The sequence below is a fragment of the Akebia trifoliata genome, chromosome 3, assembly GCF_017979445.1.
Source record: "Akebia trifoliata isolate Shusen 1 chromosome 3, ASM1797944v1, whole genome shotgun sequence".
NCBI lineage: Eukaryota > Viridiplantae > Streptophyta > Magnoliopsida > Ranunculales > Lardizabalaceae > Akebia > Akebia trifoliata.
The window spans coordinates 54,053,627-54,078,159 of NC_141377.1; the positions used below are offsets into that span (position 1 = coordinate 54,053,627).

The 24,533-nt window shown below is 35.1% G+C and overlaps 2 protein-coding genes across 2 annotated transcripts; both read left to right on the top strand.

Annotated features, from left to right (window-relative positions):
• The first annotated feature begins 202 nt into the window (after positions 1 to 202).
• On the top strand, positions 203 to 5,620 carry LOC147408007 (NADH-ubiquinone oxidoreductase-like protein). Its single transcript, XM_086436830.1, has 2 exons — positions 203 to 556; positions 5,227 to 5,620. Exons 1-2 carry the CDS (start codon positions 244 to 246, stop codon positions 5,418 to 5,420), a joined length of 507 nt encoding a protein of 168 aa, XP_086292956.1. The 5' UTR covers positions 203 to 243; the 3' UTR covers positions 5,421 to 5,620.
• A 3,006-nt stretch (positions 5,621 to 8,626) lies between these two features.
• LOC147408008 (protein SGT1 homolog B-like) lies at positions 8,627 to 22,878 on the top strand. The gene is made up of 10 exons (XM_086436831.1): positions 8,627 to 9,037; positions 14,527 to 14,596; positions 14,907 to 15,031; positions 19,516 to 19,690; positions 20,004 to 20,100; positions 20,235 to 20,300; positions 20,885 to 21,023; positions 21,456 to 21,535; positions 21,640 to 21,744; positions 22,542 to 22,878. Exons 1-10 carry the CDS (start codon positions 8,878 to 8,880, stop codon positions 22,647 to 22,649), a joined length of 1,125 nt encoding a protein of 374 aa, XP_086292957.1. The 5' UTR covers positions 8,627 to 8,877; the 3' UTR covers positions 22,650 to 22,878.
• The last annotated feature ends 1,655 nt before the right edge of the window (positions 22,879 to 24,533 follow it).

Sequence of the window (24,533 nt, forward strand, 5' to 3'; positions counted from 1 at the left end):
TAACAATATGAAAAATTGTGGTTTAATATAAAAATTTGTAATTAGACCAGAAAAAGTCAATCATCTTTGGAATTTGGATCCTATAAATGTCGAATCAGTTTGTTTTTTGAGTCAGATCGGATCACCGATTCAAACTGGACTCGTTCGTTACACATCCATTGGTTCTTAAACGCATCAGTCGCAAACAAGTAAATATCACACACACACACACACACACACACAACACACACACCAGGAACGAAAATGTTCCTTCGTAGGTTTGCGCGGCCATTGTTGGCGAAAGTGAAGGAGACGACTGGTATCGTAGGGTTGGATGTGGTTCCAAACGCACGAGAAGTCTTGATCTCACTCTACTCGAAGACCTTGAAAGAAATCAAGGCCGTTCCTGAGGACGAAGGCTACAGAAAAGCAGTCGAGAGCTTCACACAGCATCGATTGAAAGTTTGCAGAGAGGAGGAAGATTGGGAGCTGATCGAGAAGCGAATAGGTTGCGGACAAGTCGAAGAACTCATCGAAGAAGCCCAAGATGAACTCAAGCTCATCGCCAAGATGATCGGTCCGTACAATTTTCCCCTCAAATTCTGTGTTAAATAGATTTCTTAAAATTCCCTAGTTTTTCTAAAAATTAGTCTGAGATTTGATTCAGAAGAGTTCGATTTAGGGGTGAAAACACAAACTTTAGAATTCGCGATGCGTGGATCTTAGAATTTTGAGCTTTATGTGGAGTCTGATTCCGAAGAAACACAAATTGGTTAGAATTAGCTATCCTTGATGCCCTAGTTATTATAAGCATTAGTGTTAGATTTGATTCTGAAGATTCCGATTTAGGGGGAAAAACCCAAATGTTAGAGTTCTCGATGCGTGGATCCTAGAATTTTGAGGGTTCTGTGGAGATTCTGAAGCCCTGGTTTCATTAGTGATAGTGAATATTAGAAAATTAATGACATCTGGGATGTGGGTTTCTAGGGATTTAATATGAGAAATCGAAACATAATGCAATTTGGAAGAACCCTCAGAAATTTTCAAGTAAATTTGGTGTGAATGTGGCATATGTTTCTTTCTTCTTTTAGTTGGGGATCCCAACATGAAATGTTTGATCTGCAAGAGGTTGAGGAAACCTTCCTCAACAGAACCTTAAAATAAAAAAGTAACAACAAAGTGGAACATGAGCCCAATATGCAAAAACTAGAAAAACCTCATGCAATTAAGGAATGCCATCTATAAACAAAATCATCATTGTACATCCTCTTTGACTTCTCTTGGATATTGGCAAGGAAAAAAAAAAACAGAACAATATAACTTTGCCCATGATAGTACTGAGTACCGATCCATCTCCGTCCTTTGCTTTAGCAAATGGTAATAGGCTCTAGAGGCTATTACATCTACCATTAAAAGCATAACTAGCCGTGAGCAAAAAAAAAAAAAGAGAATTGAACTATCCGATACATATGGAGCAATAGGAAAATGTGAAACAATATGGATCTTGCTCTAGGACAATGAGAGAAGAGGTGTTTGCCATTTTCACCAGTTCCATACACATGACACAAAAGTTCACTATTAACTTCCTATGAACAATGATATTATCGATGGTTAAAATTTTCTCAAGGTTACTTGACCATTCAAAATGGCCATTTTTTTGATTGAATATCTTATCTGCAAATAAAGGAAATCAGAAAGGGTTTAGATGAGCAATGGGACAAGAAGGAATAAAATGACTTGATATAAAAGTAACATTTTCGATTATTTAACCATGCACTCATGTCTTCAGTCTTTGATGAAATCCAAAGAATCATCATCTTGACAACTAAATCCATCTCCTAATCGCTCAAATTCCTTTAAGGTTGAGTTCCCATGATATCTCCACCCTTGAGCTCACAAGCATACTTAGAACGGGTTGATTCTTTTTGTAGACAGACAAAAGAAAAGAGGAAATTGATATGAGAGAATCTCCATATCATCTATCCTCCCCAAATCTCACTTTATAGCTCGTTCCTACCCTAACTCTAATACCTTTATTGAAATCGACACTCTCACCCGAAATACCCCTCCAAAGATCATGCCCATAGGAATTCTAACCTTACCACTTCCCAACCTGAAACGTCACATCTAAAATTTTCCATAATGATTTTCTTCCATTGACTAGAATGCTCACCAAATCTCCACAATCATTATGCTTGATTCATAATTTTCAACCTCCTTATCTCAAGCCATACTTCTTAAAAAACGAAGCTGTAAAGAGAATAGAAATCACACACAAAAACAAAGGAGTTTATGTGGTTCGGCAGTGTGCCTACGTTCACAAATCAGGTTAAAAACAATTACTATTTTCTTTTACACGTTTTACAACCCTAAAGATCTCTATTTATAAAATCAGGAGTTGCTAAATGTGTCTATCTCCCCAAAAATAGAAAAAACCATTAAGAAAATATTACATAATTTCCCTTTTAGTAATCCTAAAAATTTGGTGCAGAGCCCCCCCCCCCCCACCTGACAAAGAACATTGCCCCTACCACTCAGCATACTGCCAACAGAATACAAGACATTTACACAACTCTTCGTTCTTCTTAGAAGTATGCACCTTTCCCACTTAACTAAGTGGTACTTGTGTGATTTCTCTATGTCATTCTGCAAGAAAATTCCCCACTTTCCTCTCAATGACCTTAACCAATTGCTCTGACATTGAGTACAATGAGTACATAAGAATACTAACTAAGACACTCATAATATGAGTCAACCTACCCACCTTTGAGAGCTGATAGTTGAGGATGTTAGCCTTCTTTCCACATTCTCTACCATGAGGCATTGTATTGACTTCATTTTATACCTAGCCCCCTAAGGCAACCCTAGATAAGATGATGGACAAAATGCCCATGTTATGCCTCAAAACATGGGCAAACATATTGGTATTTCTGCATTCTTCAACTCCAAGCAGCTTTTTTTCCCAAGTTTATCCCCAATCTTGAAACTTCCTCAAAACAACAGTGAAGTACTGTCAAGCATCTAAATTGGTCAATGAATCACTCTTTTGCCTAATGCTTATACCCATCCTCACTAACCATCGGAAAATTTTCATCACTCTCCCCAATTTGGAGGTGATTCCCATTAGAATGAAGAACAACGGGAGCAATATATAGGAAGGCTAGATAATATACTCTCAATTACTAAGGGTGCAACTTGGACGTGTTGGGTTGAAGAGGGCCAGCTCAGCCCAATCTGAGATGCAGACTGCCCAATCCAAGCCAAACCAATCTTCGGGCCTTAGGTGCTAGGTAAAGACCTATGTGACCTTCACACCACTCGGCCCTAGCTTAACTTGCATTAATTCAGGTTTGGTTGAATTTGTCAAGTTGGTCACATTTTTTCAGGCAAATAAAAGAGAACCAAAAGAAGAAGAACTAGAGAACCCTAATCATTACCAAATCACACAGATTCCCCATCTCATTAACCCCGAAAACTTTAGAGAGATTGATGCAAAGGTTAGGAACACATCAGCACATCTAAATACTGAGCTAGCATATGTTTCATGCTTGTTTGAGTAATAGCAATGAGATTGCTCAATATCATGCTAAGAATAGCTAGGATTTCCAGAAGAAGATGCCATTCTTTTGATGAGAAATAAAAAGGAATATCGAAAATTTGAGTGGCTGAAGCTGAAGCAGCTACTCTCAAAGTAACAGAAAGAAAAGCAACGACTGGAAATTAGGTACCCCCGTTGATCGTGCACATCGTTAGTAAACACAAAAATTTCATTTCAAGTTATCCTATTGAGAGCCTCTACCCCACCACAATAAACAAAAACAAAGAGTGAGGATTTCCTTGTTTTACAAGTTTCTGACTTTTGTTTTGCTGTTCAGTTCTTATATTTGTAGTTTGCTTGTATTTAGTAATCACATATGCTATGGGTTTGTAGAAGTAGGAAGCTTTCTTGTTCAATCAGTTGTAAGATAGAGATGGAATATGGTTGTCCCCTTAGTCCGTTTGTGTTCTTTGCACTTCCAAGCTATAAGAAAATAAAGTGAAGATGATGATTGTCTTAGTCTTATGCTGTTGGATTATTTTGGGGTTTATCATTCCATAAGTGGACTGGTTCTATTAAACCCAGGTGAACTGTGGTGGCACAATGCTTCTGATATATGTGACACTGAATTGGTTAGATGCTGCTTTGACTATTCCTCAAATTCCTTCGATTCATCATTTATAATGCCTTCTTCCTTCTATTATATGAGATCATGAATCCTATTTTGCCTTTCAATTCTATCTAGATCTTTATATTTATTTTTGAAGGAAAGTTGGAAATAGGTAGACCCCTACCAGAATTCTTTTTAATCAACCAAAAACGATTACAATCTATGGTATTTACATCCTTATCTAGAGCTAACTACTGGTAAGGCATTAGTTTTCAGATCTCTTGTTACCAAACCCATCGATGAATTCAATAATTATATCTAGGTCTTTGCCTTGCATGAATGACTCAGGAGCTCTTAGGCAACAAGGCAAATGCCCCAACAATGATCTGCACCATATGAATCATAGTTAATCTCTCAGCTCCAAGTGAGCACTTGTTGCAATGGGGGAATACTAGGGGAATCGATTGTATGTCTAATTCTCTGGTGTAATGGTAAGCCATCCATTGACCTTTTTACATCCTACAGTCATACTGAGGAAGAATTAGTTGTTAAGTTAAATTGACTCAACATGTGGAGTATGTTAGCCTCATACCGTAACAGACAATTGATTTTCGTTACAAGTTATCCGTCTGTATGTGCTATTTTTATTAGATTGTGTTAATTTGTGTGGGCGCACAATTAGTACATGTTAGTACAATGTCCAACGATACCCGGACAATCCCTTGTGATCTCTGAACCATGTTGTAATCTCCCCTCGCTTGTTTGGCCTTGGATTGGGCTATCCAACTCAGGATCATCAGAAACCTTAAACAATGAGTCCTGGTTCTATTACCCAATGAGCCATTTTATAATAGGAGATGCCCTTTTTTGTTGTCTTGGTCCTTTACTTTCCCTATGTTTAAGATAACATCTGCTTGAACCCAGATCCAAGCTTCCTTTGCTCTAAAACAAATTAATATGCTCATAATGTAGATCTACCATATTATTGACTTGAATATAAGGAGCTCACACTGTTTTTCTTCTTACATTTGTTTTGAGTGTCCATTCCCTCCCTTGATCTTCTATGTTACTGATGTTTTAAAAATATTTGGGAGTGCAGAGTGGGACCCGTGGGGTGTTCCTGACGGCTTTGAATGCGAGGTTATTGAAAATGATGCTCCAATTCCTAAGCACGTCCCTCAGCATCGACCAGGTCCACTACCAGAAGAGTTCTATAAGACTTTGGAGGCAATCACTTCTCATCCAAAGGATGAGCCGGCTCTCACTTCTAGCGAGTCTAAGTCTAAGGAATAACCACCAGCACTTGCTTTGGTTTATCTTCAATAAAACTAAATTCTCAATCTTGATCCATGCATTTTTTTTTTTTTCATCTTTTGTTTGGTGGTGTTTGATGTATTTTTCATTATGTCTCCTGTGTTGCATGAGATAGCTTACTTCATGGACAAAAACTTAAACAATTTGGTGAATAATCTTGAGCTGAACTTGTTTTAAAATTAATGTGCAGTTAGTTTGACCATCATTTACCAGGAAAATCGCAATAAACAACAATTGCATTCTGAAATTGAAAGTTTCTTCTGTTCTGACATGGAAAGTTGTTCCCACGTCTTAGGTCCAACCCCCCTGAACCCATATTTCTTATGTTAACCACTTATCTATCTTTGTCTATATTTAAAAAAAAAAAAAAAAGTTTCAAGATAGGATTCTTTTGGAGAAGTAAAAGAACAGTGTCTTTTTTTCCCCTTCTTTCTTTTGGAAGAAAATGAAAAATATTGTGCATAAGCCTTTGCTACAAGCGCACGATTGTTATCCAAGTCAAGCTTTACAAAAGAAGTAAGTAATTAATTCCAACGATCAATTCCCAAAGAATGTGTGTAAATTAAACGTAATAAATATTAAAGTACGGTAAGAAACAATATATGACCACAATACAAGAGGTATCTATATGAAAAAGGGGTCAATTCGACGTTGAATTTGGCTAAATTCAAGCAAACTCAGCAGTCTATTCACGGGGAAGTCAGCAAGTTTTAATTTATTATTTTATTTTTTCGATTGATAAGTATAAATATACTAATCAAGATCAAAATTACAACAATACAGATTAATACTTAATCTCTCAAAGTACTGGTGAAATTCACCAAGCTCTCTATATCCAATTTAAGTAAAAATTCAATGGTGTTAATCCATTAAGTTATCTGTCTTTATTTTCATTGTCACAAACTTGCAATATTAAAAATAATCAATGATCTTGAGACTATAGGATTTTAATAAGAGAAGAAGAAAATGAGCTAAAATAAATGAGTCGTGCTGGGGGTGACACAGGATTTACTGTGATTCTCACAATTCTGACATGGACATGCATACATAACCGTAGATGATTTTTACTCGTATCACGAGAAAACACATCTATGTTTATGTGCACATCCCACGTCAGACTTGTGAGAATTGCAGTAAAATTCTTTTGTCATTTCAGCATTTTTCCTAATAAATAGTCTATTTACTACTATTATCCTTTCTCAACAAAATGAGAAAATCCACGTTTAGAGAAAATTCTTTTGTAGATCATCTTTTATGGCATGTTTGATTGCAAGCAAATCACCATGGAAAATATTGTTCTTTCAAAAACTAGTGTATGATTGATAGGAAAATACAAATATCGGGGAAAAGGATTTTCCATATGTACTTGATTTGCCTTAAGTAGCCATATATCTTTTTTCATCCCTCCCACCTAGGCAAACGATTTGCCACCTGAGACAGAAATTTGGATCTCATAAATACCCCTCAATTTTAATATAATTGGGTCATTTTGGTCAAAACCCAATAGAATTGCAACATTCGACTTCATAATCCCTATAGTATAGGTGGTTAATTATAAAAATTGCAAAAATATCTATTTTATTGTATAATTGTTAAAATTCCATTTTTTAGTATTTTATATCACAAATAAAGTTTAATTAAAAAAGCTTAAATAAAGAAAAAAAATGTAGAAAATAATATTTTTTCAATTATTTTTAGTTTAATTTAAACTAATAAAAAGATTATTTTAGAGTTTCAAACAAAATATTTTTTAAAATTTAGATAGCAAATCTAAAGAAAAAAAAATCATTTAAATAGATTTAATATATAATGAATATACTATCATTTATTTTAGCATTTAAAAAAAAATTATCATTTTTAACTGGAATTTATTATTAGTATTTTTTTATTTAGGTGGTAAACCTAAATAAAAAATTCATTTAAATAGATTTAATATATTATCATTTAAAATCACAGATTTTTTTTAAATCTAAGCATTTTTTAAATGTTATATTTTTAATATAAAAAAATACATATTTCATATATTAAATATTTAAATAAAAAGATACCAAGTTTTCCACATGATTTTCCATGATCTCCCCAAATGGTGAAAATGGATTTGCTTTCACATCATTTGCCTGACAAATGATTTGCCAAGGAAGTATTTTCTCTCCAATCAAACACGCTCTTAAAATACTTTAATAGTCCCTGATGCACCAAATCAAGTAATACTATCCTTCGGTGCAACTTGGTTCAATTAGGGTCAAATGGGAATCTAACGAACTTAGGTTATAAGAACCAAACCAAAATGTCAATAAAACCGAAGCAAAGCAAAGCAAATCAAACTAAGTTTTGGATCTATGGGTTGCCAATATCCTATAAACCTGGAAGCAACATATTTACTATCGTAATAAGAAAAGACGGATAAGAAATGGTTTGACACCAAATCTTTAGTGGTCACTAATGCCCTTATTTTTATATCTCAATTTAATATAATTCAGGTTATTATAGTTTAAAACGCAAAACATTGCAACTCACGATTGTAGAATGACGTAACTTGCTTTTCAAGATTACAAAAATATCTTCTTTTTTTTTTACTATATAATTTACAAAAACCGTTTTATCAATATTTTAAATTACAAATAAACTCTTTTATACACGTGCCTTTTGCACATGCCACTTTCTAATATTTTTTATGATAAAAATAAATAATAAACTTAAAATTTCATATAATAGATGTATATTCTAACTCCTAAAATTATTCATAATAAATGAATACATGTATATTCATTTAAGAGATCATCCTCATAAAAAATCATTTCATTCTAAAATTTCTAACCCTAATTTACAAATTGAAACATCGTAAACTATTTGATTTTTGTAAATCTTTTATGAGATTAGAAATTTTAGAATGGACTGATTTTTGATGAGGATGATCTCCTTCTATACATTAAAAAAATGTTAGGCATAATGTTTGGCTCTTTTTAGGATCTTCGAACGTCATCCTGTATTTAATCATAACCATTGATGATTTTTTACTCATATCTCAGTAAAATACATCTATGGTCATGTGTGCATCATCAAATCAAATCAGAATGTACAAATTATGTAAAATTTAATGTTACTTCAACATTATCCTTATTTAGTATATAAGGGTTGGGAAGAAAATAAAATTGATCGGTTATTCAATTTCTTAACTCAGAATCGAATAACAATTTGTTACAAACCGGCCCAAAACAATCAGCCTGCTTCGATTCTCGATTTGAACCGGATCAAGTTGTGGTCTCCTCCAGTCGTCGTTTCAAAGAACTCTCTGGAAGGAACATTGAGAATCTTTTTTTTTGAATCCAGCTCATGTTTCCATCTCTAAAACCTGAATATTCTATTTCTTTATTTTTCTTGACTTAATCAAGCCCAGTGCAAGCATAGTTTCATTCTGTCATTCAATCTCTCTCTAATGGCGGCTCATCTGGAAATGAGGGCCAAAGAGGCCTTCGTTGACGATAATTTCGAGTTAGCAATCGATCTCTACACGCAGGCGATCGATATGGACCCTGAGAACGCAGATCTCTTATCAGATCGAGCTCAAGCAAACATCAAGCTTAAGAACTACACTGGTATCCACTTCTCTCTCTCTCTTGATTCGATCGCGACTCTTACTGAGATTTTCTAGGTTTAGGTTTGTTATTACTTATTAGTATGTGCTATTCGTAGGAATTTTGAATTAAAGTTTTTATTTTGATGTATAGAGGCACCGCCACACTCAATTTTAGTAGAATTGAATGAGTTTAAATATAGATTTCTTATTGAAATGTTCATTCTTTTGCATTGAGATGGTTTTGGGAAGAATCGTGATAATCAGACTATCCCACGTGGCAAACTCAATCGACTGCCCTGACGTGACAAGTTCGAAATCTTAGATCTGCACTCCTCGGGATACATGTCTGCACTTATCCATAACAGAGTGTGTCTCGAGGGAAACATGTTTCCCGAGGAGCGTAAATCTACTGTTCCCGAATTTGTCATGTCAGGTAGTCAATTGAGTATGCCATGTGGGGTAGTCAGATTATCACGACTCTTTTGGGAATTAATTCGTCAGAGAATTCTTGGAAAATTCATAAAAGGTAGTGTAATAAAGCATCCATACGGATTCATCCAAAATTCTAATTAATAATTTGATGAATCATGTTCATTAGAGATAATATACTTATAAATTAGTTATAATAAATAATGAAATTAAGAAGCATTGATTCAATAAAGAATGAGATTGATGTAGGAAAAAATTTAATTAAGAGTTCTATTACTGACTTCAAACATAACCATTGATAGAAAAGTGATGGGAATGACAAAGCATGTGATTGTAGAAGATTCTATTGAAAATGCATCGTAATGACCCATTGTGTGGGATGGTGGAACGAATTAAGAACCAATTCATTTATTGTGGGAGGTAGGGGTGGCAATGGCTCGGCTCGGCTTGGCTTGGGTTGTGTCGTGTTCATGCGTGTCGAGGCAAGGATATTATGAAAACTTACCAAATCGAAACCCAACCCATTTAATAATCGTGTCAAAAACTTAAACCCAAACCTAACCCATTTATAAATAGGTATATCTGACCCAACCCATATATAACCTATTTAATAAAATTATAATCTTTATTGGGAAAAATAAGTTCCATTTCCATCACCAAAAACACAATTCCATTACTAAAAATAATTTCAACCATAGACTAAGTTCAATGGTGAAAAATAACTTTCTTTTGATTTTTTTTTTTCCAAAGTTCATAGAATTTTGTCCTTTACAACCCGTGGCATCAGATCATGTTTTTGGATGCCGTAACGTGATGTGGTCAGAAAACTTTCCTTAGTAAGGAAAGTGTTTTTCAATATTGTTATTATTATTATTATTATTATATTATTATTATTATTATTATTATTCTTGGCTAAGCAAAGTGTATTTCATTATCACATGAGACATACTAGCCTAACTAAGTAAGATCTTAAATCTTCCTGACGGACATTTTGCCCATATTAGGAATCAAACATTACATACCTCTAGATTTCAATGAAAAAAATAGAGTAAAAATTTATAAATATAAATAAATTACTTAGTAGAAAACTGTTTTTTCTTTCCCAAACTAAAACTTAACCATTTATTACTTTAAAAAAATCTTAAAATTTGAAAAAAAAAAATTGTATTATGAAAAAGTTTTAGGAAATTGTAGAAAAAAAATGAGTAATTTAAAAAATTCTTAAATAATTGTTGATATATTTAATATTATATGTTAATGACAAAATAACTAAACGGGTTAAGCGGGTTGACACCTAGAACCTAGACCCAACCCATTTAATAATCGTGTTAGATGGGTTGACACTATTATGACCCATACCAAATTAGGCTTGACCCAAACCCAGTAACTTTGTGTTGTTTTTGAGTCATGCTCGCGGGCCGTGTTTAGATTTCCACCCCTAGTGGGAGGTCAAAAGGAAAAATAGTGGACCTTACCCATTGAATCATGACTATATTGGCTATTTGATTTTATAATTTGATAGATACAGAATTGTGGGGGCAGACTTTAACTTGACCACGAGTTGTACATAATTAGCTTATCAAAATAACATCTTTGATATCTATTATTATTTTTGTGGGGTGTTTAATGAAGTGAATAAGGTATTGACTCATGCGATGTGATGGTTTTGGTTCCCACCTAAATTAAGAGGATGGTCATTTGATTAACATGGTACCAGAAAATGGTATGAGTTTAAAGGCAGCAAGGCCTTTGAACGACAAAGGTTGGAGGAGGCAAAGTGGGAGCTTGAGATCAATATTGAAGGCTAGAGATGCTAGGTTGAAACCAAAATGTCCAATCCTCCTCCTGCTAGGAGAGGGGGTCAATACTTATAAAATATGAGGAGCAACATGCTCCCCCTGGCCCAAGTCTTTTCTTTTCCTATCTATGAGTAGGTGGGGGATGTCCCTTTCATCGTGGAGTTGGTTTGTAGGGTTGCGGTCATCTGATGTACTAGAAGGTGGTCCACCTTTGCATCATGGACTCAACCAGCAGATTTGGTCTTGCATACTATTGGTACCTATTTTGGGCTCTTTCCTTTGAGTGTGAGGATGTTTCCCTATTTAGCACTTCACCTTTCGTTAAGTTACCGTTTGGCCCACCAATCCTTTGTCTCAACTTGCTCCCTTTAAAGTTGGTCGGACCTAGTTTTGAAAATCTGGGGTTGCAGTTGATGGTGCACTTGACTCCTAGTCAACGAGTTGAGAAGTCCTCATGCAATCATATCAACCATGGTGCCTAACTACCTACAATGTGTTTGTTGCCACTTGATGATGCCAAGCGCACCTTCTACATTGGTCCCATGTTTTGATGAAACAACCCTATTTCTTTGGCATGCATCCTCCTGGCAGCGTTCTCAGGCTTCATTGATCCTTGAAACACTAGGAGTTGGTTGACATCGTAACATGAGAACAAGCAGCTTCAAGGTTGTCAATGCAACCTTGTTGGTCTCAAGGCAACAAGGTCAAGAAAGAGCCGAAAATTGGTTAGTGGCATGAGAGCCAAATGACTACAAGGTAGTTAGGGTGACTTTATTGATTCCATAGGCAACAAGGTTAAGAGAGGGCCAGGAATGGCTAGCAGCGTGCAAGAAGTCAAGGGAAATCTTGTAAAATCACTCAAAAAGAAACTTCTCTTAGGAGACATTTTTATGCATTATGAAGCAAAACTTCAGTTTTTAAGTCATCGAGAAAATTTTGATGCAAATTTTTGGAGTACTCATGGCCCTTCAAACATGAGTTGAATTGGGCCTTCATATCTCTTTTGATTACCATCTTAGGCTTGACGCTAGGGGTGGGGTGTAGTAGTCTTGTTGCTCCTTGTTACCAGTCATCCATCAGGAATTTGTACTCCCTTGACCGATGTATGCTGCCTAGTGCTATACTGAAGGTGATGGCTTTGGCTTGGTTGGCTGAAAGAGATATAATCCATTTAGAATAGAAAGTATAAGTACCATTTTATCCGCGTAATCATGTTTCTTTTGTTGTATCTCATGTGGGGGAGTGAAAAACTCGCCATCTTTATCTAGCCTATCCAATAGGGGTGGAAATACTATTATATATTGTATTTATATATTACATTTTTGTGGATGAGTGTTTCCAATGTTACCGTGGACAATGCTAAAAAGGTTTTCCTTTAATTTTCTCTCTACTTTTGTAGTGGAGATACAATCGTGTCGCATATTATGTTTTTGTGGGTAAGTGTCCCCTTTACTACCTTGGGCAATACTAGAATGGTTTTACTCTAGTTTTCTATCTACCCTTATATATAATGTGGGACAGGATCAACAAACTACTAAAAAACCCATGCTACACAGAGATCACCCTCACCAAAAATCAGCCCATTCCGAAACTTCTAACCACAGTTTACAAGTTAAAGAATCGTGGACTGTCCATTTTTTCGTAAACCACGTTTGATGGGGTTAGAAGTTTCAGAATGGGCTGATTTTTGGTGAGGATTATCTCTATGGTGAGGAGATCATTCTAACCGAAAATCAGCCCATTCTGAAACTTCTAACCCACAAAGCGTGGGTTTTTTTGTGGGCTGGCGATCCTTTCCCTATATATATATATATATTCATTTTTAAATATTTTGTTTAATCTTTGTTACAGAGAATTCAAAGTTCTTCTATAATTAATTTGATGATAACTTTTTTTACTTCCAACAATTTCATTGCATTGAAGAAATTTCTCCTTATAAACCCTGCCAAGAAGTGGTTAGGCATGCCTTCACAAGTATGTGGAGATTCACGAGGAGGTGAGGCCGATTATCAAGTGGTTAATCCAACCAATGAAATATTTCTGTCATCAATTAAGATCATCCAAGAATCATTTTTTATTAATTTAGTAGATAAATTTATGATATTGGATATGTCTAATGTACTTATTGACATGTAAGGATAGCAATACCCATTTGGCGATACCTGATATATCATGGGTACGATGCAGGAGCTGAATGTTGTTCAATCAAGAAAAAATTTCATTGATTAAGTGGAACAAAAATGAGGGGATGCTGAGCTGGATGATAGTGTTTGACTGTTTGTAATTTGGTGTTGGAGTAGCTTGTTTGGAGCTTCATTGTTCTTTCTTTTCCTTTCCTTTTCTTTGCTTGTTCTTCCTTGTTATATGGGTTGGTCCACTCAACCCCCCTTCTTTCCCTGTTTAATAAAATTATCTTCACCGATAAAAAAAAAACCCTATGAGTAGCCCCAAGAGGTGACTAACTAAGGGAAAGTTGACAGAGATGGTTTGTTTATGTGCAATGAAAAATGATTATAGCCTTAGTTTGAAGGAGTGTGCAAGTTGAAGGTTCTAAAAGAGCAAGAGTAAGACCAAAAAGGAAGTGGTCTAGGAAGCAAATGTGCATATGAAATTATTAGAAGCATGAGATTAGGCAGCACTGAATGGGGGACATCCCAAATTATTTGGATATGGCTTGGTGTAAGTACTAAAACGTAATATTTTGAATGTGCCAACATGATGAGTCGGTAAAGTCTGTGAGTGGTTATACAACCAACCTCTAGCTGAACCCCCTCCTTCACTCTTTTCAAGAAATCAAAAAAAAAAGAAAGACATTTTGATAAATGGATCCACACATTAAGTGAGACACTTCACATATCTTCTTTTTGGATTCTGGAAAATGTTGGGTAGCTTCCTTTTCCTTGCCAACATCAGTATTTGTCTTGCATCTTTATCTTATGGTTTTGGATTAATTTCTCTCCCCCCCCCCTCTCTCTCTCTCTATATATATATATGTTTGGGGATGAGGGCAGATAATGAGATGACTGCTTGATATTTCTTAAAGAGGCTATTTTAGATTATAATCATTCTTCATGTAAGCTATTGTGAAGTTACTATTATTAGCATTTGTTAGGTTGGTTTCATTTTGCCCTAGCTGTTGGTTTGTTGTAATTACATCATGAGCCGGCAGTTCTCTAATATTTACTTGGACCACAATGTAACTTTTTAACTGCTGTCATTTTTTATTGTCTTTTTCTAGCTTATGAAATTGATTGTTCTTCTATCCACATTTTATGAACAGAGGCCATTGCTGATGCAAACAGAGCAATTGAGATGGATCCTTCATTAGCTAAAGCGTACTTTCGTAAAGGGTGAAAACCTTAATCTTCTATGACATTATTTGTTTTGTGTTTGGTTAATTCAGTTTATTGTGCACGTTTAAAGCATAAGCTTTCATCTCAATATCCTTGATCTCACTTGCAATTTAGGAATCTTAATAGGTGTGTGTTCTTTTTTATCTCGGGGATCAATACATATCTGGCTTTGATGTCATCTCATTTCTTTTCTATTTTTCTGATCACAATCTAACTGTCGATTACATATTCTTTGACATGAAGTGACTGTTTTAATAGCACTTCTTTCAGGAATTTCATTGTAAGAGTTTCCTGTTTATTTTTACAGTACTGCATGTATTAAGCTGGAGGAATTTCAGACTGCAAAGGCAGCCCTTGAAGCAGGTGCTTCTTTGGCCCCAGGTGATTCAAGATTTACTAAATTGATCAAAGAATGTGAAGAGCGAATTGCAGGTGTGTAAGTTGCTTCCGTTATAATAATTTATATCAGTTTTAGGATAATTGTTCACGATTAAGTTTAGGTTTATAAGCAAAACATATCTACTAAATTGATCAAAGAATGTGAAAGAGTGAATTGCAGGTGTGTACGTTGCTTCCGTTATAATAATTTATATCAGTTTTAGGATAATTGTTCACGATTAAGTTTAGGTTTATGAGTAAAACATATCATGTGTTATTTGCATTCTTTGCTAGTTTTTCTTGCATCCAGTCCTGATCTTAGCTTTTCTTATTGGTGATTGATGAACTTTCCGTCTCTGTAGTGCTTGCTATGTCTGGTTCCATTTATAGGTCTTCTCGACCTCTTCTTTCTTAATAAAAGCTTTATATTATATATGGTTACATAGAAGTTTTGATGCACGGTAGTGTGTTTCATTTCTCAACATTGTCATTTGGTAGAATAATGTTGTTGTTGGTTTTTTTTTCTTTTTAATTTATAGATGCCATTCAAGTTTCTTGATGAATTATATTAATTAATTCATCAAGAAACTTGGGACTTTGGGTTTAGAAGAACTTTCAATGATTGGGAGGTGGATGTGTTAGGGAGGTTAATTTTTAGGGTGGAGAATAACTATGTGCAGAATTCCTTAGAAGACCAAAGATGGTGGGTTGGCACTAGAGAGGGGAAGTTTACGGTTAAATCTATGTATGATAGCATTGCTCCAAGTAGTACAATGGATTTCCCTCATGCATGTGTTTGGGTGGTAAGATTCCTCCTAAGATATCGGTTTTCATTTGGCTGGCGGCATTAGGGAGACTCGCAACTCTTGATCAGTTGATCAAAAGAGACTTTATTTCTCCAAACCAGTGTCGTATGTGTAGAACTCAGGTGGAAACGGTGGATCACTTATTCATTCATTGTCGGGTGGCTCATCACATTTGGTCACATTTCTTATCTTTATTTGAGATAGTGAGTTGTTTTCCTCGCTCAGTCAAGTTGGTTTTGGAATCGTGGTTGGCTTGGGGAGCTTCATTTTCATATTCGAAACGGATTCTCTGATTTTTTACTTCTTTTGCTATTCTTTGGAGCATCTAGAAAGAACGCAATCGTTGCATCTTTGAGGGGAAAGTTTCTACATTGGAAGGATTGATTCTTTCGATTTTGGAGCTCTTGTTCTATTGGAGTAAACTTTATGTATAATTCAAGGGGGTCTTCTTCGAGGATTTTCTTGTGCGTTGGGATAGGGTTTGTTCATTGCCGCGAGTTTTTTTTTTTTTTGGTTTTGTTTTGTTGTGTTCTTTTCTTTTTTGTTGGTTCTCGTTGTTTTGGGTTGGTCACCTCGACCCCCTCGTTCTCTCTTTTCAATAAATTTATCTTTACCGGTAAAAAAAAAATATTAATTCATGTTGTCTAATGGGTTGAAAATTGTAAGGATGGATTTGTAGCTTTTCTAAGTAGTATGGAACTCTACTTGGTTTGACATATAATCAGTTCATTCCTTTTTTTTTTTTGATCGGTGTAATCAGTTCATTCATGTCACATGCTTTTAGCTACATAAATTGCTGACTCATGAATGCTTCTTGGACCTTGTTATCTGTTTGAGTAGGAAAACACTTATCATTTCCATGTGGGTAGTCTTCCTTGAAAAGCTGACACTTCATGCAAGGTCTTTTTGATCAACAGAGTGGTTGTCACTTATGGGACTTCCCCGTCTCTTCCATTTGTTGGAGCTTTGAACTCACATCTGTTCCTAACCCTATTTCATGAACTGTTTGTTCTACTCTGGCTTTCGGAGGCCCTAAAGGGAGCCAAACATTGTGCCAAACATTTTTTCAATGTATCATAGAGATCATCCTCACTAAAAATCAGCCCATTCTGAAACTTCTAACCCCATCAAAAGTGATTTTCAAAAATTGAACGGTCCATGATTCTTCAACTTGTAAACTAGGGTTAAAAGTTTCGGAATGAGCTGATTTTTGGTTAGGATGATCTCTACACTATAGAGACTATCCTCACAAAAAATCAGCCCATTCCGAAACTTGTAACCCTATTTTGAAAAATGTTTGCACAATGTTTGGCTCTCTTTAGGGCCTCCGAATGCTTCCCATATATAGATTTATTTTTTTCATCTTTTTACCAACCAAGTGGTGGAGCAGTGTGGTTCAGCGACCTAGTGTGCTCCCCAGGGCATGAGATTGGGTCTCCCCACGTGCTACTTAACCTGATACTTCCATTTTTTGTGGCTGGGTGTATCTGCAGGGTTTAGTCCCACCTCCAAAGGTGGTGGGGTCGCCCTGTTGCACCCAAAAAAAAAAATAGATGAATATTTTATTTTCTTTGTTGTTCAGTTAGAACTGTTTCTCCTGAAGTTCTGTTTTCTTAAAGTTCCTTGGTCTCTTTGATAGAGTGACTAATTATTATAGTTATAGTTAGGGGAACTTTTTTAAGGGCTAAAATGACTTCAAAAAAAAATATTTTGGTCATTAATTCATCTCTGGAACTTGATTCGTGGCCAAATTCTATTTTTAGTCTTATTTTTCTGATGCATAAAAGATTTTATTTTCAGTCTTGAGCTTAACTAATGGTACATAAATATAAAATGAATCTTACAGATAAGTAAATGTGCAAACAAATGCTTTTCACACGTTCAATAAATGTAAATGCAGCTTTTGTATTCATGGAAAAAGTATTATTTGTAGTGCCAGACTTGGAGAGGATTGGAGATGAAGCCAATCAGCTATTTGTGTCAGCTACATTAGTTCTGTCATGTCATTCCCTTCTTTCTTTCTTTCTTTCTTCTACTTTATTTATTTATTTATGGATATGTCATTCCCTTATTTTGTTTCTTTTTTCGATGGATATGCTATTCCATTCTATCTGGGATCATATCTTTTGTTAAAACATGTGGCTGCAAAAATATTTTACTACCTCCATCCCCATCCTTTTTGGCCTTTTACTTGACATCCTGGATCTCTTAACCTGCATCACTTCTACTGACTGGTTCTGCTAATGGTATTGTTGCATAGAAAAGAGAAAAAAAGCGCATCCTCTTGGTATTTTCTAAAATTTTCAATAAAATAGATGAAACCAAAATAAATATATTAAAATATTATTTATGTTTATAATCTCTTGGTGACAGAAAAATGATGCAACCATTAGAGATCCATCATCATAGATTTTATACCTGCTATTGGTGGTCAGTATGTGAATTTATTTTTGACGTTCTCCTCCATGTAGGATTTTATTTTCCATTCACGCTGCTTTTAATCTCCTTTCACTTCCTCAACAATGTTGTTTTGGTCTTCCCCTCTTCCTGGAGCCATCAACCTGCACCAGAATACTCCTAATTGGCACACCATCAATAGCCTTGGTCTACAACAAAGAGGTCGACCAGCCATTTCAAAGTTTCCTAATGAACTAAATGAATCCGTGCCTCCCCCTCCCCACCCCCACAACAAAAAAAAAAAAACTGAAAATTATATTCACATCTAAGCCTTTAATGCTGAAAAGTTATGAAAGAATTTAGTTATCCTCCATGGTTCAAAGTCCTAATCTGGGTATCAAGATCGTTTGACCCCGGTATTGAGTCATCTTGGATGATCCCGAATCTAGATTGTCACACTTAGGGTTTTGCGATTTGTCTTTGACAAAACAAAATTAAATTATCAAACCTTGAAAATAAATTTACTGTCAAACCATTTTAAGTAACATGATCAATAAATTAATCATAGAAATAAACTCCTACCTTTTTTTAACATTCCAATGTCTACTTATTTCTCGTCCTTCCATCTGACTGGGCATGTAGCCAACTATGCTTGTATGGTGGAGAATACATCGGAAACTGTCGAAGATGCAATGGACCATTCATTTTTGGTTGGACATGCTCCTACATCATAGAATCTATTTGACAAACGTGAGACACAAGACTAATCAGTCCCACAAACTTAGGTATTGAGTGAACTTTTCTTTTCCAAAAGAAAACTTTCTTCTCTTTTTATAACTGATACATGTTGTACTGTACAAAAGAGTAAAAGGCTGAGATGAAGATATGAATCCGAAATGATGTGAAATACAATTCATACATAAACCATGACTCGGTAAGTCTGAGTTGACTCGTTGAGACTGTAAACCATAAATGTGGCTTATTTAAGACTCTTACAAGTGCCTTGTATCGTAGGACAAGATTGAGACTGAAAAACCATGAAAATCTCTTATTTAGGAATGTTGCAACAGCCTTTTTATCTTGTCAAAATAAGAAAATAAGAGAATGGAGCAACAAAGAAGACAGAAGCGATTGAAGGAGTGGGATATTTGTCGAATCATCACCACATATTATATCTATTTCATTTGGTGCAAGTTAAATTGAACTATAATTATGCTATTGTCTTCATGGTGATTGTTGGATTGGGCAACCAATTTTTCAGTGTTTGATGTGTTCATATTTGCTTACTTTTACTGTTTCGTGTTTATGATCTGTTTTTATGATTGCTGTATCCAGAGGAAACCAGTGATCTACTGAAGGAAGTGACGCCGAATGCCCCAGCAAATATTTTATCTTCTTCATCTGTGTCTCAGTCATCAGATGTAAGCACAGAAACTGTAAAAGATGCTGAGCCAAGGCATGAAAATTCCCATCAGCTGACAGTGGCAACTCCAGCTAAACCAAAATACAGGTTTTTTTTCCTTTTCCCGAGTCTTTTCATCTTAGTATGTTACCTGTCCTCTTTGGTTCAAAAAAGAAATAAAAGGGGAAAAAAAGGTCTTGACATTATTATTGCATGATCCCCAATTAGAAAGCCTGATTTTTTCTTCATTTTTAAAGCAGCCTACTTAAGAGCCTTTGTATCATATAATGCTTATGGTGCATTGAAGTTGAAACCTTTTCCAGTGTATTATTAAGTTATCACACTAAACGAATGAACAAGAAATTCATTTATTGTATTACTGTCTCAGCTAAGTGGTTTATCCAAAAAAATGCTTACACAGGCATGAATACTACCAAAAGCCAGAGGAAGTAGTTGTGACAATATTCGCAAAGGGTATACTTGCTGAAAATGTGGTTGTCGACTTTGGTGAGCAAATAGTATGTTTCTTCTCTGAACAGTTCATACCAATTTGTTAATTTTCCACTAATGGATTTTGCAGTTGGGTCTCAAAAATATCTTAGTACAAAAAAATTGATGGGCTACTAGAATGTTATGTATTCTTGCCTTGCAGTTCAGTATTACCATCGATATCCCTGGGGAGGACGCATATCATTTTCAACCTCGCCTCTTTGGAAAGGTACGAATTCCATTTTGATAGACAATTTCTTTACTCGTTTAGTTTTTCAAATAATAAAGGATTACCTGCATTTTGTGTGTTCCATGAAGAACTTGCTGAGTGTATGGTTTCCTCCACTCTCGGGTGTATCATACCCCAGTTAAGTTCTGTGACCCTCTTATATTCATAGTCTCTCCCTCTCCAACCGATTGATCTTTTGGAGTAGTTGGTTTGTCAACATGGTATCAGAGTGCTAGGTTCGTATGGGTCAGTCTGATTCTTTCCACCCTTATGGGTGAGAGGGAGTGTGTTAAGTGTATATTTTCCTCCACTCTCAGGTGTGTCGTACCCCAATTAAGCCTTGTGACCCTCTTATATTCATAGTTCTCCCCTCCTCCAACTGATGGATCTTTTGGAGTAGTTGTTTAACAGAACTACGTCCCATCTGTATCTGCTTTTTTATTTCTTTCTGTCTTTAGCGATAAAAGCCTTAATCCCAGAAGGCTGTTTAAGTTGTCACCACTATAAATTTGCACTAGTTATTCTAGGTGTCAATTTGGATTGCTAAATCATTTTTCTCTTTGTATTTGTTGCATGACAAACAGATAATACCTGAGAAGTCCAGGTACGAAGTATTGTCAACTAAAATTGAAATACGCCTTGCCAAAGCTGAAGCAATTGTCTGGACATCTCTGGAATTTAGTAGGGGAAGTACAGTTCCACAGAAGACTATTGTATCATCAAGTAAGTTATGATTCTCGTTTATTTTGCATTGCCACCACTTAGGATGTGAACAAATGTTTTTTGTTTTTCTTATTATTATTATTTTTGTTAATTTCAACCACAACAATGTGTGCACATTTCTGCTGGTTTTGTCTAGTTTTCAGTTGCTTTTGTGTACCATTTGTCTAGAGAATGTATGTATCAATGTTGCATGGAATTGGCCCGAGATGTGATAGGAAGTCAAAACTCGTCAAGCCGAAAAATTCTGGCCATTCGAAATACCCTGAAAGCAGAATCAGATAGCATCCAATTGGACACTTCACTAATTTGGGAGCCCATGCAATACTGAATTTCATGCATTGAAAATATATTCTCTATTATCTGTGAAAGAATAAATACGTACATTCTCTATTATCAGATCTTTGTGTACTATTCTGCCTTTTGAACTTGCAGGTGTTGGATCCCAAAAACCCACTTACCCATCTTCAAAATCGAGAGATTGGGATAAGTTGGCAGCTCAAGTCAAGAAAGAGGTTAGTAACTTTATAGCTTCTATTAACAGCATTCTCCGTGTCATCTTGAGACCACTCTACACATAAACAAGTGATTGAGAAATGATTGGTGATTGGACTTTCAGGAGAAAGAAGAGAAACTAGATGGGGATGCAGCTTTGAACAAACTTTTTCGCGAGATATACCAAGATGCTGACGAAGACATGAGACGGGCCATGAGTAAATCTTTTGTAAGCTTACTGGCCCTTTGTTTCTCCTACCACATGCACAAGAATAATGCACCATCTGATGACTTTACTCACTCCAAGCAACAACAAAAGCCTTGCTTCAAAGATTTGGGGTTGGCTAAAAGTATCTCGTTCCATCATTCCACTCTTTTTAGAGCCAAATCTTTCGTTATTGAAAGTGAGTTCATATTGTGATACTTTTTCACCATCTCCATTCACATTCTTTTGGGTCTTCTTTTAGTTCTTTTAGGGCATTCAACTTGAATATTTCTTTTAACTGGAGCTGTAATTAGCCTTTGTTAAACATGCCCAAACTATCTCAGTCAACTTTCTTTTGTTTATCACCTATTGGAGTTGTATAATTTTCCAAAAGCATACATTTCTAATTTTATCTTTCCTAGTCTTTCCAATCATCCATCCCAATATACTCATTTCTACTACACTGATCATCATAAAGCATACTTATCCATCTAATTCCATCTTTAGAAATGGAGTTCCATTAACAAATTCCTCATTTAAACTTTAGAAAGAATTCATTAAGCGAACATCAAATCTTTGGAATAATGCTTTGATGAAAACGACGCCGATTTTCATTTGCCAAAATTATCTGACATATTTCATCATCATCATCACAGCCTTATTTAAAAAATTTGGAGTCAGAGCTGAACAAATGTTGTTCAATCAATTCTCATTCTTTTGGAATGGTTTCTCACTCCAAGAATCCAAGTGTTTTTTTCTATGCCATTATTATCGTTCAATTGAATTTAAGTTTTTCCTACACTGTTAATGTATTATTGCAGGTGGAGTCAAATGGGACAGTGCTGTCTACAAATTGGAAAGAAGTGGGGTTTAAGAAGGTGGAAAGTACCCCACCCGAAGGTATGGAGGTAAAGAAATGGGAGTACTGATTCTTGCACCTACTGTAATTGCTCTGTGTGATTTTGTTTAGCTTTAGCTTCTTTTTAACTTTTTATTTATTTATTTTCCATCTGTCTCTGTATCTATCTTATGTTTCGCTGTTTCAATTTTCTTTCCAACAGTAACTTACCAACTGTAATAACCGTTTTTAGTATGTTTTGTGTTGGATGATGTTTTTAAAACCAAACCAAACCAAACAATTGATGATTGGACCAAAAATTACTGTGATGGTTCAATTTGGTTGGATTACTTTACATTTACTAAAAACTTAAAAATATGTAGTTTTTATCATTAAATTATCGCCATTTTATTTTTTATGAAATACAAAATTCTTGAAAACCCATTGACAGCTGATTTTATGGTAGAAGGTTCAATGAACTGTTTTGAGGTCACACTTGTTTATGAAGTCCGTCATGTCATCTTAGATAATCAACTCCCAAAAGTATTTAATTGGATGGTGCAGCTTAATAAAATATTAAATAATGAAATCAAATTCAATATAATAAAATAAATTAATGGAGAAGAAAGTAATAAATAGGATCGGATAGACCGTGGCTTTGGTACTAATAATAATTTTGTTATTATTAAATTCCAATTTATAAAAACTTTTAAAGATTAAATTTAAAAAAAATCAATCAACAATAATTTAAAATATATATATATATATATATATATATTGGTGAATGATTGCATAATTTTGTTTCAAAAAAATATGTTTTTCATCAATAGAAAAAAATTCACTCAAGTTGAAAATATGATTTGATCTCCAAAATGTGAGTGGTTTTTTTTGAGTCCTTGACATGTGGTGTGAACGACATCAGCAATGAGAGTTTCTCTCCTGCTCAGGGTGAAAAATAGAAAATTTCTGATCTGATCAAACTTGTGACATTTGAAAATATGATCATAGAGTTGTAGAATTTTATTTTTAAATTTGAGTGCTCCATAGCCGTTCTTTTTCTACAACTTGGATCAAAATCAAAAAATAATTTTTATTTTATTTTTATAATATGAATATTTTCACGAAAGCTGTGTTATTGGATTTTCAATGTGATAATCAATGTGGGCTCAACGACTTTTTTTAAGATCTGAAATCTAAAAAAAAATTAGTTTGTGGGCAGAGGAGATGCGGGGAAGAGGGAGAAGCTCTCTCTCTCTCTCTCTTGCTGATGTCTTTTTGCACCACATGTCAAAGTAAATTATACTTTCACCGCCTATGCTTTGGCATAATTTTATGTCGACCACCTAACATGTTGACAATTGCACTTACCTCCTCTGTATGGGTGCACTTATACTCCTTCCATCTATTTAGGGTTGCAACTCGGGTGGGTTGAGCCGGATCGGGGTTCAACCCATGCCCAACCTGACCTTTGCCATGAAATGCTTAATCCAAGTTGGATTGATCAGGTTGGCTCATTTCTCATTAATACTAAAATAATTTTATAACGTTAAGAACTTGTACGAAAGTACGTGATGTAAAAAAAATTAAAATCTACAATTATTTTTCCCAAAAGTACATTTCATAATTCGCATACATGAAATTTTAAGCAAAACATGACGATGATTAACTGGTTTGAAATGTGACTTGCGAATGAGAAAAAACAAAAAAATTTAAATTATAATCATATTAAGTTCGAAATCAAGCAACCTTTTGCTTATGCTCAAACCTAACACGATTTGATTCGGTAAAAAAAATTTGCCCAAACCTGACCCAAGGTCAGGTTGAACTAGGGCTGTCAACGGATAGCTATCCGATCGGATAGTGTTATAATCCGAATTCGAATCCGAAAATAAATACTACTATCCGAATTCGAATTCGAATCCGATCGGATATCCCTAACATACATTCGAATTCGAATCCGAAAAATATATCGGAT